The following is an 18,490-nucleotide window of genomic DNA, read 5'->3' as shown; positions in this document are numbered from 1 at the left end:
TGATCGGATATCCACTTTGGTTTGTCATATATTCTGTACTTTTTAAAATTATATTTATCAACGGTTTTTTGTTGTTATATATGACACCCTATCAAAAGGAGGGTTTGGTTACGAGCTCGGCGAAAGAGTTATTTTATGGAAAAGACAAAGGATTATTCTTTTGTTTATTGTTAGTGTAGGAAAGTAAAAATCATCTTCTGAAATAATTACAAACCTCACTCCTGGTACTCGGATGTAAATATTTTTAGGTTTATTTCAACGTCACTAGTATCTACAGCATCGCTTAATAAACGATGACAAAAATTTTCCAGTGCTTAAATCGTCAATTAAAATTTGAAACGTAGCTATTTTGCAAAATTCCATTACTTGTAGCAACGCCATTTTAACTTTCCCACTGTTCTGTTAAGAAACTTTAACAGTTTCAAAATTTTGATTCGTAATCCAGAACAGCTCCACTCGCTTGAAGTAGGGTGTGGCTGTGGGTTGATCACTGAGCTGCCTGCCTGCAGGCCCGTCGTAGCCAGGAAGGGTTGCAGAGGGCATTGCCTTGCCACGCGAAGTGGTTTATAACGCCATTGATTCGGTTCCACATGAAGCATCCTAAAATTAGAACTATTGCTATTAGGTAATTTTGACCCCCGAAAGAGTCGTGAAGCTTTGAATGTCCTGTCATCAATGCTGATATCTAAATAAATCGGAACTCTGTAGATTTTAAACTTTGATATTCCTCAGAGACCAAGGGGCCTAAATAATGTCGTTAAACGTAAAAAACAGTTCAAGTGTTATATTTAATTATTTCCCACTGAATTAAAACTTATGGTTACAACTAATTTGGTTTATTTAAATGTATACTCTAGCATTTCTAAAGAATGAACCCATTTTCTATGCAGCGTAACATAAGCCGCGTTATACAGAATTGTGCTGAGATGTCCCTCAGGTGAGCACGTATTTTCATAAGGCTTTCTTTAATTTTTGTATGAATTGTTTGTCGATTCGGATGTTTGTTTTGCAAATACCTATGAATTACAGCAAAACCATGGAAGCATTTTCCTTTGTATTTCTTTAAGTATGTATTACATCCAAACATTTTCTCATGAAAGTCGTAGATATAAATCATAAATGGCCATTCATTTATGTCGTATGCAATTTTTTCTTATATTTATTGGCTTTTTGGATGAAATAGTTTTTCAGTTTAGACGGGTTTATTCAAAGTATCTGTTAACAGGGGTCGTAAGGCATTAATTTATTTAATACATTTTAAAACAGACCTATATTTAAACTCATGCACTTGTTATTATTTTCTGCGTTCATAGAGCTCCAGTTATTTAATTAAGCCTATATGGCGTCTTTATTCGTTTCGTATAATCTGTCATTGATCTCTGTTAAACTTACATTACTGACAGTGCAACAAAATAAGCGATGTATTTTCAGAGCCCACTTTGATACGTTGTGGCAGGAAATGAGGGGTGTTCCAGACGAGGGTTAGGTTAGATTCTGTTTTCTTTTTTAATCCTTTAATTAGCTCCTCGTACAGTCGAGACTTCTGTTGATAGTTATCGGTTAATAAATATATATGTAGTAGCCAGTGTGTTTAAGGTTTCCTCTGTAATGACCAATCCCTCATGAACGTTATAAAACACAAGATCCATTCATACCAAAAGCGAAACGGCGGTAAAAATAGAATAGAATTTTCCTTTTAGTAATTTTTTAACAACAAACATAGGTACTATTGAATAAAAATTGGTAAACTGTAGGAGGAAATGCTTTATTAAATATTCTCAAATCTACGTCTGTTCTTTGTTGAAAATACAGAAATTTAACAGCAGGGGTCGACAGATGTTGGCTCATGTTACCAATCAGAAAAATATTCTATTCGCCAGACGTTTTATGCACCGTTTTAAAAAAATTGTCTGCGGATAACTGATAATAACCGACCTGCATAGCAGAGAGGTCACTCGGCGCTTAATATCTTAACACGTGCCGAAAGATTCTTAATAAACTAGCGACGGACCATTCACGCAACGATAAATGAAAACGACAGGCGACTTTGAAACAAGCTCGTGTCTCATTAACAAGGGCCCTCACACCTGCGTCAGTTAATTTTCCTCATGTATCTATAAATAATTAAGCAAGAGAGACGGAAAATATTAACTAATAAATGATTTTGCCTCATTTACGAACGCAATGTAAACCCACTAATCCTACATTTTATACACGACTCAAAATACAAGATATAAATTACGAGTGTACGCAGTGAATGAGTTTAAAAGTAGTTCATCTGGTTGAAGTGGTTATTCGAAGTGAAAATTGTGTTATAGAGAATATTCCGGCTTGGGGGGTCCATGGCGTTTAGTTCAAGCTGTACGATGGTCTTTCCAGTGTTAATTTAAGGACGCCTGTTGAAGAACGTAATAGACCGAAAACTATCCCAATTGTTCGGGAGCAGCTGTTCACGGAAATAATGAAGTGCCAATGTTGACACCGAATAAGGACTCTTTCACATGAGTGGGAAGGCTGTGATTGGAATTCGACGGAAGCCATTTTGTTGATAGCAGAATAGGGTGAGAGCGAAGTTAGAAGAGCGTGTCGAGAAGGCAAAGAAATGCGTTTCAGTTAGCAGGGTTTCTTGCTTTGGTTTTGTATCAGGGATATCAAACACCAGAGATGATCGTCTTCCTGTCTTACCTTGCAGCGTCCAACATGAGTACTTAATACGTACTTAAAGCTAATCTGACAGAAGTTTACCGACGTTTCAGAGGTGCTTAGTGCAGGGCCCATTCAGTTAAATAAATCCACATTTGTACCGAAGTTATAAAAATTTACGTCTCTCGGTTTTACTTTAAAACTTCAGTCATGTCTCTGTTTATAAGGCATTTTCGTTAAGATATTCTTTGAAGTTGAGAACTAGCAGGGACCATAGCCGAATAGTCTTGAATATTTATTATGTAGATCGAGAAGAAGGTTGAATGAAGCAGACATGAATTTCAATAACTCTGTTCTTTGTGATGTGTACCTTCTCACCAGAAACAGCGAAAGAATGGCGAAATACTAGTCTGTCTTGCAAGAAGCTTCATATATACGAAGGTGAAAGCTTGCTTGCTTCAAAATCGAGTTTGCTCCGAAGCGTGAAGAATACTGGATTTACTTACTAGTAAGTTTATGGACATGATATCCATTGATTTCAGTACTTTACGAAAAACTTGTATTGGAGATGACATGGTTCTGTATCCGTATCTACTCAACGAATTTTGATTAAATTTGGTACTGCGGGGATTTAATTTTAGTTCAGACTTTGGATTGAAATGCTGTGGGTAGTTATTATATAAACTGGTCTTGTGGTATAAAATGGTAATTTGTGTGCCTTTGTGTGTGTGTCATAAATTTTAGACCAATTGACCGCCTTTCATAAACCTTCTAACATCAATCATTCCACCTTCGGATTTCTTAATTTCCTTTGTTCAATAACTTGCGAACTTCTGAAGTCTAAAAGATAGAATAATAAAATTCAATGCAGGTTCCTCAAATGTTTTATGATGGATGCATCATTAGCCAGCTTCAGCCAGCCCATCACAAGAGTTGTTAGCCAGCTAGTTTAGGTTTACGTTAGTGAGCATTTAGCAATGTTTATTCAACTGCAAGTGAGCATTTTCTTTTGAAAAGAAGAGTTTGATTTTTGTGCGTAATGACTACACGAAATTACAGGTCGTTTTAAAGAGCTAGAGAACGATTCCGTTGAATCATGAGATTGCCCTTACGTCTGTAAACTGCTTCAACTATTGTCTAAATGCGAAACAAAAAGTAGACACGAGAATGGGTTTTGTTGTCGGATGTCTCTTGTTTCAAGGAAGCAAAGATTGGTGATAAAAGGAGTGAGAGACGACCGTGGGCATTATAGCTGGCTGTTTCCCTGTTGCTGTGGTTTGCTGCCGGAGAGGGTGAATCGATAGAGCGAGGGTACGCACCCCTCCACCATGTGCGAGCAAAGCGACCGGTCAAGTCACGGTTCTAATACGACCCCCCAAACAGGCTGCCCATTTTTTCCTTTCCTTCCTCCACACGCAGTTTGCCCCCGTGTCCTTCAGATGCGTCATTTCTGCTCTGGCCCCAATGTGGAACCAAAGTCTCCACTCAACGCGATGTCTGTTTTCGTCTTCGGGCCGAAGAACCTTTGAAGGCAGCAAACTTAACCGTGAGCTGAACGAATGTTTTTGAAATTTGGCATACGCATTATGCCATTGGAGTCTTGTCCAAAGTAATACTCTCAATTTCCGTCAGTCGTTATTAATAACGTGACGGAAGCCCGAACTTTTGACGCGAGTCGATTTTATTTTCGATTACGTCGTTACCCATCGTGCTGCCATCCATTTGTGTCCGTATGAGACCTGTGCCATCTCAACTCGAAACAAACCACATCGTATCCTGTGTGAGCATGAAATAAACATAAAATTCATTTTTTTCTGTCTTAATAAATACAGTATTTAGAATTTGAGGTTTTCACAGCGATGAGTATGAAGATTTCTGTCTTCTGGGTTGTTGCGCTGTGTAGTCTGGTCGATGTTAACCAACGTTTCGGAGGTCATACTGCCTCCGTCATCAGGGCGATGAGTATGAAGATTTCTGTCTTCTGGGTTGTTGCGCTGTGTAGTCTGGTAGATGTTAACCAACGTTTTAGAGGTCATACTGCCTCCGTCATCAGGGCGATGAATATTCAGCGCAACAACCCAGAAGACAGAAATCTTCATACTCATCGCCCTGATGACGGAGGCAGTATGACCTCTGAAACGTTGGTGGACATCGACCAGACTACACAGCGCAACAACCCAGAAGACAGAAATCTTCATACTCACCGCCCTGATGTTGGAGGCAGTATGACCTCTCAAACGTTGGTGGACATCGACCAGACTACACAGCGCAACAACCCAGAAGACAGAAATCTTAATACAATATTTGTTTTTTCCTCGTTCAAAAATGAGGTGTTCCATCTATTTGGTAACAGAGGGTTCCAATAATTTATCAACTGCAGTGACCGTTCACTTGTTCTTTCCCGTCTTCTGGTGAGAGTGATACCGACAGGGGAATCTGCCGAGTTAACACCTCCAGGACTCTGATTGATGGATATTCATTATAGTGGCATCGTAATCGATTGCGTTACTGTCGGTACCAGGAGTCCGCTGACAATAGACCAGTGAGAGTTGGAGTCAACAACACGTGAAGTTAGTTTCATGTCTTAAACAACGTATGTTGTTCACAGAGAATGTTCTGTTTCAATCCGTAGGTCATTTTTCGCAATGCGGTACATCTTCAGATTGAAGATCAAATAGACAGCCTAAAGCCTGGAGGATTGCTATTAATATGTCAGACAAAAAGTTTCCATCAGCCGAGTAGAGGTGGTCCTTCTGTTTGGGAGTTGGGCGAGCATCTAATTACCTGTTATTCTAGAAAATCTGACATGTTTTGGAATGTTACACACGAACACCATCTGCTTAAAAAAATGTCAAGCTAACTAATAAGTGATTCTGATACGGTCCGCATTTGCACTAATTGTATAATCCATTTGACACGCTAATATTGCCAAGGTGTGCTCATGCTTGTAAATTGTTGTCACATTCTTTAAATATTTCATTGGAATTCCGTCTGTACGTCCACGGGATGGGAATGGGTTTTCCATTAAATTTGTCAACCGAGCAGTTAATTACGTCGCTCTACTTGGTAAATTATCTTAGATTAGCGTCCTTAACGGAAAGGAAGAAATAGCGTATCATCAGCCAATTAGATGCAGTCGCAAGCTTTTGTCGAAACAAATGACATTGGAAACATTTAAATTCGATAGGTTAGAGGAAAAGGGATATAAGTACTTTTATGAACTCTCAGGCTTCTGTCTTATAGTCAGTTCTGTAGATAAACACTTTTACTGCAGCATTAACTTTTAAGTGCGTGGTGATTATAAATGTAAATAGATTACTAGATTGGACGACGCTGCGTTGAGGCATAATTATTTTATATCAATGATACTAGTGACATATTGGGTGAACTGTGGATTTTTTGTTTTAAAAACTGTATGAGTAGTCAGATAAGACATATTATTAACCACATTTTTGTGTTACTAATTAATGTGCTATATGTTTAGGTCCTTGTGTCACATCCTCAGAGTCCTGTAAGAGCCAACACATGCCGTGCATTAATAACAGAAAATATAGTTACTAAAATGTCGTATCAGATGGTTAATTCAATGTTAAAGTGTATCAAGTGATGCAACGGTGTAGAATACAAGCACAACATTTAGTTTTAATGTGAATTTGTTTCTTGATTCGCTAATTATACGATGTTAAAATTGCTGCTAAAGTTATGTAGCGTCAAATGGAATAAGGCATGAGATTGCAATGAAATCATCTTGGTTAATCAACCGCGTGAGAATGATGTAATTCAACTTCTTGTATACTGTGTGTGTGCTTCATCATCAGGCTATCAGAAGAACCTTTAAAACGAGATTTGAACCGAGTACTTCGGGGTACAGATTTAAAAGAGTACGATTTAAAATGTTGTTTAGAACCGGTAACAGAGATCAGGACCCGCACAGTAGAAGATTGTGTGCGCTTTCCAGAATGCCTGCGTGCGATCCAATTTTGAATTTTTTTAGAGACTATGGCATTTTCTGAAGCAACAGATCACAATCATTGCGAAATGGAATGAATAGAAATGAGATGGAAAATCCCAGTTCTGGTTTTCTTAGTTTGCAGTCGTTAGTTATAATAAACACGAAATATTATGCTTCATCTGTCTTATCAGTTGTTTATTACTTAGTTACATGTCATAAAATGATACTCATTAATCGACGTACTTTACAGAAATCATGCCGCTCTTTGATGGCGCAGCTGTTATCTTAAACTGTTTATTTATAAATGAAATTTCGTGTGTGCTTTTTTAACGAATAGTAAAGTGAATTACGATTAAGTATATTATTTTTACGGTTTGTTTTTATAAAGTGTTCTTTTAAGTGAGTTATATTATTTTTACACTTGGCCGGTGCTTTTATATCAGGCTCGATGTACGAAAACTGGGTTGAAATTCTGTTGAGTCTGGTTAAGTAGGCCTAAGTACACTGTCTGATTACCTTTGGTGTAGCCCAAATGTTTGCACTCAGTATAAAATAAAAGTGATCAGCAAAATATCGTAAATTTTTATTTGTATTCCATAGCCTTAAACTAAAAGGCATTTATTTTATTTTGTGCGTACCGTTGGGTTGGGAGAGGGAAGTTTCCATTTGTTTGTAGGTTTTCATTTAAATTGCAGCAAGCCTATGCGCTCTTGAAAGACCCAGGAACACGACTGCAGAGTTTTAAATTAAATTAGAGTGACTCAGAAAACGCAAGACAGGTGGATAATAACAAACGTGATATTGCGTTTTAGCCTTTGTTCATAACTTGCTATAACTCGAATGCAAGGTTTCCTATCTGTGTTTCATAAAGTTCCTTATTTTTCATTTCTCTGGAATAGGCCTACCTGTACCTGCTAATAAAACATTTTTACGTTACAAATGTAGATATAAACAGTCTTCATACTTGTCTGTCGGTTATACAATTCCAGGTATTTTTTCTTCTGTTTTCAACTGGCAGTTTTTAAGAACTAAGTTTAAGTTTACTCCTACTCCGGTTTATAAAACAAATCTGTGGCTCTGCAGCTCTTGACGGCCTTTGTCCTCCTCCCATATGGGAGGTTATTCGATCACAGAAAGACACGGAAACATTTGTGCCTTGAGTGGGATATAAACCCACGGCCCCACTATCCAGCGCACGAGGTCCACGCCTCAGACCGCGTGGTCACTGTGACCGGAATTTATATTTACGCGCCCTCTATTTTTATATTCTTGTATAAATGCGACTTTCTCTAAGAAACATCCCCTACTCACCCCCATTCCCCCGTAAATACGCTTTTCTTTTCACTTCTCGTAGCTTACTTAAACACATTTCGGATTTGAGAAATGTTTACGTCAATTGAAACTTTTTGGAGAAAGACCCAGAAGACCAAAGAGGAATGGCTTACAAAACAGGAACCATGTTATCTCCGTTAACGTAAGAAACTACGCTAAATGACCAGAAATCAGAAGAAGAATTTGCTGATTATAATAAGCTAACCATCCTAACCCTGTTAATTTGAAGTCAATCAAGTCAGCTTCAGAAATACTTCTAATTAGTATTACAGTAGCTGAATGATGTTCTAATTTTATCAAAGCATAAAATTGCATAGTTGTGTGTTTAAAAGATTTTCTTATGTTACTGCATTTCAAAATAACCAAATATGGTCATAATTACCAAATATTACACCATGAAATACCTCTCAAGAACGTCACCTCCATTTTTGACACTGAATCTATGGCATCAAATTATTTTTTTACTCGTTTTCGAATGAAGCCGATGTCTTTAAGGATGGATAAATAGAAACAGGCCGAATTTGGCTTATGCCCATTTTGCACATCCCGCGGAGGGGATCACGGTTCCAGTAAATACGTAGTCAAATGTTCTGCAATGTCTTACATATCAGCTATACTTGTTGGATGACAATTTGCCGTCTTCTTCACTTTTGAAATGTTTTTACAAGTTTCTTTATGATTTTTAATCGCACAGTGGTGCAGTTATGATAGTCGGGCTCGTGGCATGGTCATAGCCGAGTTTAAAACTCCAAAGTCCTGAATTTAAATACGAAATTTAACTAAGAAAACGAAGTACGATTTTGAGTGGCTTTGTGAGGAAAAACGTTTCAGCAACAACGAGTGAGGTTCCAGCATCTTCATAAATATTAAGTGCGTCAATGGGTGTTCCCCTAAAACCAGTGACCCTTCCAGTGTGCAAGGGTTCCTTTCCCCCGTCAGGCAGCCCCTGCGTCTCTGAGTCTGACGTCGCTGTCAGCTGCGTCGAGCGCTCGCTACCGTTCTGTCTGCGCTGACACAGCATCAGTAGCCACAGACCAAGCTTCGGGCGCGGTCACTTACTCAGCCTGCAGTCGCCCGCAAACCCTTGATCAACTCACATATTTCACACCTACTCGAATTTCCCTCTCTGGTTCCATCTCCGGTTTTGAGTCGCATCTCCTTAAACTCTCTCTCCTGTACCCTCCCCGCACACGTAATTACACAACTAATGTTGTTTTTCCCGTCATGCCTTGTGATCACACTACCATATAACGTGTTGTTTTTAATTAAATCCTAATTTCTTTTTGTTACACCCCCGTCTCTGTGACTGAACCGCCTGGAATAATTCTGGTCTGAACGTGTGTTTCCTGCAAGCTGTAATGCGTAGTGAATTGGACATTGTATGAAGAATGCTTCGTGTTGATTGGTCGCGCTTTCGTACAGGATATCCAATTATTGTGAAGAATTTAGAGTGTAATAATCGCACGTGTGCGATGTCACAGGCCATTTAAAGCGTGTGCTTTGTTTCCGGACATTTTGTAACACCAGGTGCACTTGATGAGAATTGTTTTTGGATAACTATCTGTGTTATAGATGCGAGTGACCAAGGAAATAATATTTGCAGTTCGCTTCGTGGTGTTTTCTTCAAATTCAGACTCTTGAATGTTTGTGCTGAAATGATATTTTAATTAAGGATATTAGTTGAATGCCATTGTAAAGTTTAATGTTTAATAGTGCGGTGAAATACGTTGTTAAACCAGACTGGTGGAATTATAAACAGTGCGGACATAAGTAGAAACAGAGAGCATTCACATTCTTGAACGAACCGGGAAACATTTGAGGTCTCATTATTCGTCTGACGAGCGGCATGTCTGGTCTCCGGTGGTGCCCAGACGCGCGCGTGTAAACCGTCTGTGAATTTCAAGCACCAAATTCAAAGCTCAGTTCCGTTCTGTAGGATTTTTAACTGGTTTGACGAAGTCTGATGATGGATAGCAATTCGGTTTCCCCGATGCCAGAACTTGCCCCCATGGCCGAGTTCGACAAGTCGCCCCCTAGTCCACCGGAGACACCACCCCTTACGACCGCCATGGAAGATCTGCCTCCACCCCCTACTGCTGCCAGCATTCCCGTATCCGAGGGTACGCAATCTGTGAACGAGAACATTTCTCAAAAGTAAGTACACTTGGTTTTTAATTTTGATAACTCGCCGACGCCATGTGCTCATTAGCTGATTGCTTATGGATTTAACTGCATTAAACAGATTATTTTGTAACGCGATTTTCATATGGAGCGTCATATGAGTCACATCCTGTTAACAGAGCCCGCGGTTGTAATTTAAGTTTTGATTATAATATTCCCAAAATATAGCTCGGTTGCCAAGAATGAGGTATTTGAGAAGGTGGGTGTTAGAATCACAGCCGCTGTGAGCACTCATCAAAGCCTGAATTGGCAGCTTCATAAAAGAAATATAGAAAAATCTAATAAACCACGCATAAATTATGAAAAGTGTCACAAAAGTACGCACTTCTGTGATAATTAAGAAGTTAGGAAGCTGGTATCGTATGAATTTGTCTCTCTGCTTCCAGCAAGTGTAGATCTCTCTTATTGCATAAATTACCGAAGGACACAAGACCAAATATCGCTGTCAGCAAAATTGGATACAAATGTAAAACCGAGGAGACTTGAAATCAACGATTGATGAAGTATCGATGTATATTTATTTCGACTGCCGTGAAATTTTCATGCATCGGTATCATCAAACACAGAGTCGGTGTTTAAGTGTGTTTGAGACTGCAGAAAATTTAAGTTCTGTTCGACCTACACATCGATTTTTGCGGTACGTAATCTAATGGAGAATGAACTTCGCTATAGAGAACTTACATTTTAAGCATGCGGCTAAGAAATGTCAACTCTTTTGAAGAAATGAGATGTTACAACTAACTCTCGAAATGTCAGACTTTGTTATTTGAACACGTTTAAATTTGTTTTTCCATAATTCTGAAGAAGAAAAAACAACATAAAAACTTCCTCCCGTGTTTGGAATCGATATTATAACTCAAACACAGCAGCTTCAAAACGAAGGGACAGGGAAATTAAAAATAACAACTTTGATGCCTTTGGGATTAGTGGCAAATAGCAGTTCTGTAAATAAATTCAAATGGCCTCTAGACCTATATAAGCTTTTCTTTTTAAAGTTTTAAGTGTTGGGTGCGGACGAAAGGTAATAACTGAGTAAGTTTAACATTAATTTCATTTTGGAAATATTGAATTAGGAAAAGCATTAAAAGAATCACAGTTCAATTCGTTCTTAAATTGGGGCCCGTGTTCCACAGTTTGCGCCCCTGAAGAGTAAGTTTTCATGACGCACGCATACTCGTACTTGACGATTAAATTACTTATTTGCGTATTTGTTACATTGTGCTGACTTTTTCATGTATAAATGTACTTAACACCGTGGAATAGAATCCTCGTTGAGGCCGACATGTACTTTTGTAATTAAACACAGAATTGTTTTTCCTGTAACAATAGTAGAAGCTGTAGTTGGGTTTTACATCAAACAACTTTGAGTGCAGTGGCAAGCGTGTGTTGATTTCCCCTGACAATAAGCTTTTACCACTTCTCATACCCGTTGAGTTGGGACGGGATACAGGTGAACCAACTACTCGACCGGAAATACCCTATCGGATTACAGGGTAGGACTGTTGACTCAGTATCTTCAAGTAAGTGGTTAAATAACAGACGCTGTTTGTGGTGTATGCGATTGTCAGCGGCGAGCATGTTATATTGTCTCTCATTTTCTGCAGAAATCAAAGCGACAGTGATGATGTTCATCATATAATTGCACATAGTATATTTCTGCACAGGGAGTCCTTCTGGATTTTCGGATGTCGTGACATTCCGGATAGCTGATGGTCGTCTTCATTAAGCAGTACCTTGCATCTGAGGCGTGTGTATCTCGAGCGGTGTCTTCCCTTCATGTTTCCTGACTAAAATTTTATATGCAGTTCTTTAACACGTAACTCCTCTGTTTGTGAAAACAGTATCCAATCTCGATGTTTATCTTCTGGGTTTTGACGCTGTGTAGACCCACAGGTAGATACCGGTGTTTCGGATAAATATACCGTTTCCATCTTCAGCCCTGGAGACTCCACACGGCGTCACCATTCAGAAGAACAAATATCGGCATCTTCACCGCCCTGGGAAAATTGTCTCAGTATCAAATCTCGTATTTATTATTTTCGTATGCCCATTTCTTTTCAGCGAGGCCTATATAGATCTTAAATTATAAAACATTTAGTGCTGATTTTAAAAGGCTTTTAATGTGCAAGTTAGAACCGGAATTTTATAAAATTTTAAAATATGATAAGTTGTGGAAATACGAAAGTAAACATAAATAACACCCCATAAAGACGATACGCTAATCATCTGTCAGGTTGGGCTCAGAGTTTTCCCCGTTGTGTAATATTCGAGCTTTAATAAAGTGGACGGAACGTATTTAAACGCTCCAAGTACATGTGACGAGCCCGGAAAGCTTTCGTATCCGTCCTTCATTGATTTTGAGTGGTCACAGGTGAATGGGTGAATGGTCGGTCCGGTCGTAGCTCAGTCGCGTTGCACGCACGGCACGCGCTGCTCACAAACAATTGTCGACGAGGCGTGGCGCGTAGTCTGGTACATGGTAGACTTTCTCGACGGAACAGCTCAAAACTAATGCGATACTTAAACTTCAGTAGGAAAAGTTGAAGAAATTTTGGTTGGATGACAATTTACATGCAGATCTTGATATATATTTTCCTTCCTTCGTATGCTAAATGTCTGTGGCTAGTCCTGTTTTCCCAATTTTTAATTAATTTAACTGATAGTGTGATACCAGAATCCGAAGGATCAACACTGCTGACACTGAAAAACGTCATTTAACTTTGAGAAATTTCTGCAACCACAACCTGTTTTCTTAAGATCAACCTTATTGTTGTCCTCCAATCTCAATCTCCAAGTGATTTCCTCATCATAATTCTTCATGCATTTTTCATCCCCTCTAGCTGCATGCCCAGCCCATCGGAGTCTCTTCGGTTTCACTATGCCAACAGAACAGAACTAGATATTCTGTGTTCGTTTCAATCTTCATCTTATGTGACATCCCAATATTGTTCACTTCATTGTATTCAGGTCCAAAAGATTTCTTGGCCGCTTTGTTTTCGAAGCCTTGTAATTCAATTTCGTACCTCAAATAAGTGACCACTTTCAGGCTTATACAAAATGAACTGCACAGTTATTGTTATGCACGCATGTAGGGCACACCAAACCTGTCTGTCCCCATAATTCAGCTGGAGAATCACTGTACGGATTTTGATGAAATTCAGTATGGACCTTATGTCATTTAATGTTATCCTGAACTCGTGTTTTCCAATCCCATCCAATCGGTAACAACACGAGTGAACGACCTTGTGATGTGGAATCGACTGTAAGGTCAAACACTGCTAGATCTTTAATGGATGTTAGGAAAATTCTCATGTGTTCGTATGTTATGGTAGCTTTTCATGTAATTAATTAATAACGGCTGAAATTTTAATTTTAGTCTGTATCCTTCTTGGTCCACTAAATGTTCCTTGGTAGCACATTAGAAATATGCAATAACAGAAAATACTTACCGGCGGTTGTGTGAAGTTTAGGCTTAAGGAGTTAAAAGACTTACGTCTGTCAAGTACGATGCTTTTATAAGCGACCCTGTGTTTAATTGCTACCGACTTGTTACATAAGTATGTTAGATGAACTGCTGTTTGCCACTGACATAGAAACATGAATGTCACATTCTTACGTCTCATATATGGTAGCTTGTGCAATTTGTTCTACGAGGGTCGCTCATTAAGTAATGCCCCACATTTTTTTCCTCAGAATATATTTATTCAAGATGGCTGAAATTTAGTGACAATATAAATCAATGTTTCCTTTACACATACTATTTTTCTACATAGTCCCCATGAACTTGTACGGTTTTACGCCAGCGTGGAACAAGTGCGTGCATGCCTTGCCGGTACCAGCTCTTGTCCTGTGCACGTAGCCATGTCCTCACTGCTTGAATAACGCTCTCGTCATCTTCAAACCTTGTTCCGCGGATAGCATCTTTAAGTGGCCCAAAGAGATGGAGTCGGAGGGTGGATGGGGCAGCACCGTTCAACCAAATTTGGTGATTTCTTTCCGGGTTCTCGGACTTGTGTGAGGGCGTGCATTGTCATGCAGGAGCAAAATTTCTGCTGGATGCTTGTGAGGCCAAACTCGTCGGAAACGCTTCTTGAGGGTTTCCAGGGTCATAATGTACGCGTCTGAATTGATGGTCGCACCTCTTGGCATCACATCCACAAGAATGACCCCATCACTGTCCCAAAAGACAGTCATCATGACTTTTCCGGCGGAGGGAGTTGACTTGAATTTCTTCTTTCTCGGTGATAGAGGATGATGCCACTCCATTGACTGCCTTTTTGTCTCCGGCTCAAAGTGGTGTATCCAGGTTTCGTCACCTGTAATGATCCGGGACAGAAAGATCTCTCCCTCAGCATCAAAACGCTCCAACAATTCAGAAGAAATCGTTTTCCTTTGAATCCTGTGGTCTGCTGTGAGACTTCGTGGAACCCATCTTGCGCACACCTTCGAATATGCAAGAGCCCGGATAATTGCAATTACACTTCCATTACTGACTGAAAGCTGTTGGGCCAATTGTCGAGTTGTGATGCGCCGATCCTCACGAATAATGGCATCCGCGCGGTTCAACATGTCTGGAGTGGTGGCTGTGGCAGGACGCCCAGAGCGCGGCAGATCACGGAGCTCGGTTTCTTCACTTCCTGAAGCTTTAACTCTCTTAGCCCAGCGACCAACGGTGCTCCTATCGACTGCACAGCTTCCATACACAGCACACAAACGTTTATGAATGTTCACCACAGTTTCTTTTTCAGCAAAAAAGAATTCAATTACAGCTCGTTGCTTGTAACGAGAGTCGTTCACAGACGCCATTTTAACAGTTCACTACAGCTCCGCTATCGGTTGGAATCATTTGAAACTCCGTACACGAACGCGGGAAACATCAAATCTCAAGCATGTAAAAGTGCACTTTTCTATCTTCATTATTGGCTGAGAAAAAAAATGTGGGGCATTACTTAATGAGCGACCCTCGTAGTTCAGTCTAAATTCTGGGATGTTACAAACAAACATGAAAGATTCTATTCACTTACCTCCATGTTTGTAACTGATGTAAGCTTAAAATGCGATAAGAAAGATAACTTATCTGCGCTTCGACATTTTTAAAAAAAAGATGTTGTATCTAAAAACATGAAAAGAACACTGAAAAGCGGTACACAACTTTGTTTATGTTTTTCAGAATTCTGATGACATACGACTTTCTACAAAGCGTCGTACCACGGGTAACTTCCGCTCTAGTCGTCCTTCTTGCGTCATTTGCAAATTTATAAACAGACTGACCTTAGCCGATAACGCTTATGTAGATGTACAGTCTCAATACCATGCCAATTAATTTTGTTTCATTGCAGTCTTCAATGCGTGTCGCACGGCAGAAAAGAGGACACAGCTCTGTTTTTGTGCAATACGCACAGAACGGAAATCCGCTATTAAGCATCTTCCCCTTTTCTATTCATTATCCGTTATATATGACGTCAGCTACGGCTCAACTAATTTGTTCGGGGTGTAATAGATTGTAGCACACTTTATTCCATTTTATAGAGAGACTGGCTTATGTATCTTTATGTCTATGCGTCTCATGACTTGTAACTTTTTTAACTAATTGACGGGATTTTCATGAAACGCACTATAAACATAATTCTCCTAAGGACCCCCCCCCCATAATTTATTTTTTATTTTGCCATCGGCAATACACACATGACAGCCATGCAAATTTGTAGAGTTGGATTGTCATTTAATACAGTGACCTGAAATTTTGTGCGATAGAAATATTCAAATTCTGTGGAGCGTTTTGTATAATGTAAAATACCAAATGGCGGAAGGTTTCCGTTTGATGGTGACTACACACCTAGTGCATCTATTGCTGAGGTTGAGAATGCGTGGCGTTATACCTCCACTCCTCCATACACCTCCATGGAGTGGCGTCTTTAATTAACAGGACGACAACTTTGCTTTTATTTTTTATGGCGATGAGTAATTTACGACCTGACCTGGGAATGCTTCGTTTTGTTTGCTTATCATAAACATAACTCGAATCAGTGCAACGATAAAGAACTAAATGGATCAGGCCCTACATATGTCAAATGTAAGCTAGTCGGGACCTATACAAATCTAAATTATGTTCAGAGAAATAGTGTTACCTGTTCAGATTTGGTTTAGCCCCGCGAACGTTTGCAGATTTTCTGTCTGACGAGTCTAAAATCCTGTTTACACCAGCGAAAATGGAAATTAATTTTCGAAAGAAGAACCCTCTAACTATAACTGAAATTATGTGTATACTGCATATGTAATTCTAGTCCCTGTCAGTTAAATAACTTGAATTGGGATAAGCAAGATGATTCCGCATTAGCAACTAAATTGTCGAGTCTTACTTGATGGACTGGAAAAAAGTTTTGTAAAATCTTGTATTGCCTGCTTTTGTTCAACGTAAATTAGTATGGCGGCGCTAGAATGCTCTATAAATTAATAATCATACATGTTTAGTATTACATAATGAGACGTTCAGTAGTGCTGTCGGGACAGTGAGATCTAATACGTAGGCCAAGATGGACTGAGTATGTAGGTGGGTTGGGAGTGGTGGATGGAACATCGTATATCTTCTGGTTTTGCCTCCACGATTCCGTTAGACTTATTTATGATAGAACAAATTAAATTATTTTCGGATCGAAATAATGAGTTAGTAAAAGCAAATTTTAGGTAAAATTAGAGCTGTCATCTAAACCGAAACATAGTCTGAAGAAGATTGCCGTGTAGTCTTCTAGAAGTTTCCAAAGGTGCTCTGTCAGGGCTAAGATGGAAGTAGGAAGCACCTCTGAATCGTCGGTAAATTTCTGCCAGATTACGTGGCGCAACATTCCGGAAGACATCAACTGTCTCTGCTCTCGTAATATTAAGCCTCTGTAACTCTGGTATCGTTTATAAACGTTACGGAGTAACGAACGCTCTGCTACGCTTTCACTTGCTAGCATCGATGTCAATAATCGATTTTGAAAACGATGTTCTGGTCTGGGAAAGAACTGGTAAAAGAGATGGCTAATCAGCAGAGAGAGGGAGAGAGAGAAAGAGAGAGTAACATTCACCCAGAATGTTATTTACTCCGAAAAGTGAATGCTGTCGTAATTGTGTTTAATTTATCTGACTTCCATCTATAGCTGCTGATCGTATAAGCTAGTGTTGCTTTTCGAACCGTGAAATGACGTAAAGGCGTTAGATAACTGGTCGCCATGGTAATTGATAACCATTGTTTTCTTCGGTTTGGGCCTAAATACTATGTCTGTAGATACCAGAGTTTTCGGAGGAACATCCCCCTCCCCCCCAAATCTTCAGCAGCCCTACGTCTTCACCGCGACAACCTCAGAATATATGCTCAGTGAGTGATATTTACGAGTTTATTTACATTTATATGCCAGATTCAAAATTCAGTCGTGTTTTTGGATGAACGTGTTCCGAAACAAATGAACACACACAGCAGATGGAAATATTGATTAAATTCTACGTGGTTACGAATCGGAGATTCACCCACACATTCGTTGTCAGCAACTGGTAAATAGCTCGACTACTTACTACTCCATAGATCAATTTTGTTTACTTTTTGATGTAATGATCATCTTATAGCAGAGCGGAAATAATTCCGTACAGATGAGCGCGCTGGAAACGCGATGCCTTCTGTTGCTATGACAACAAGTAACAACATAACAAACAACTAGTGGAGTCGGGTATAGCCAAAGGGCATTGAATTGACCGCAGTGGACTTAAACATTTTTACGCCGCGCGCAGCATATGTGCTAACTGCAACGTAATGAGATACAGTAATCTTAACTGGCGGTTTGAAAACTGGCGTTAAAGCCTCTTTGATCTGACCGTGTCTGATACAGACACTGTCAATACCAATGTTGTCATTGGCCCAGATTCCGTAGGCCCTGTTTCAAATCGTCACGTCCTGTTCCTCTGAGATTCACTGTGATCTTACGCCGACTTCCAAAGTATTCCTAATATTGATAGCAAATTTAGGTAACTTCATGCTCTGACTGTTGAGTACATAGCTGTATATAATGTTTTATTAGACAAAATAATGAATTAAAGTTCTATACATTTGTTTATACAAAGAATATTCGATGTATTTCGTTGGGGACCCGTATACATATCTACGTACTTAAGTTTGATAGTCGAAATAGTTGGTTTATCGAGATAATTCTTGTTCTGATGAGTATGTTTATGATAAAATTTAATACTCCATAATAAACCAACTAAGATCTTGTGATGGTAATATATATTCTAAGTTTCTCATTGTAATCCTGATCAGGGGAATGTCTGTTTGAACTGTCAGCTATGATTAAAATCAAATACGAAAGTAATTCTGTGATTAGATTATCTGAACCCGCTGTCATCAAATTT

The 18,490-nt window shown here is 39.3% G+C and overlaps 1 protein-coding gene and 1 long non-coding RNA gene across 3 annotated transcripts in view; one reads left to right on the top strand and one right to left on the bottom strand.

The window, feature by feature from the left end:
• Positions 1-228: 228 nt before the first annotated feature.
• On the bottom strand, positions 229-15,336 carry LOC110839530 (uncharacterized). The gene is made up of 2 exons (XR_002546518.2): positions 15,133-15,336; positions 229-600 (listed from the first exon to the last, which is right to left on the bottom strand). It is a non-coding gene; the product is annotated as an uncharacterized LOC110839530 (long non-coding RNA).
• The window catches only part of nemy (cytochrome b561 family member no extended memory), a 57,289-nt gene continuing 47,704 nt past the window's right edge, over positions 8,906-18,490 (top strand). For both annotated transcript variants that reach the window (XM_022083804.2, XM_022083803.2), the window contains exon 1: positions 8,906-10,081. In XM_022083804.2, the coding sequence (XP_021939496.1) occupies positions 9,891-10,081 (191 nt within the window). In that variant the 5' untranslated portion in view covers positions 8,906-9,890. The remainder of the gene's footprint in view (positions 10,082-18,490) is intronic.

This window comes from Zootermopsis nevadensis, unplaced genomic scaffold, assembly GCF_977971745.1.
Source record: "Zootermopsis nevadensis isolate Lab colony 2312 unplaced genomic scaffold, Znev_1.0 Znev_ptg000009l, whole genome shotgun sequence".
Taxonomy (NCBI): Eukaryota; Metazoa; Arthropoda; class Insecta; order Blattodea; family Termopsidae; genus Zootermopsis; species Zootermopsis nevadensis.
This window is presented reverse-complemented; position numbering and strand designations above follow the sequence as displayed.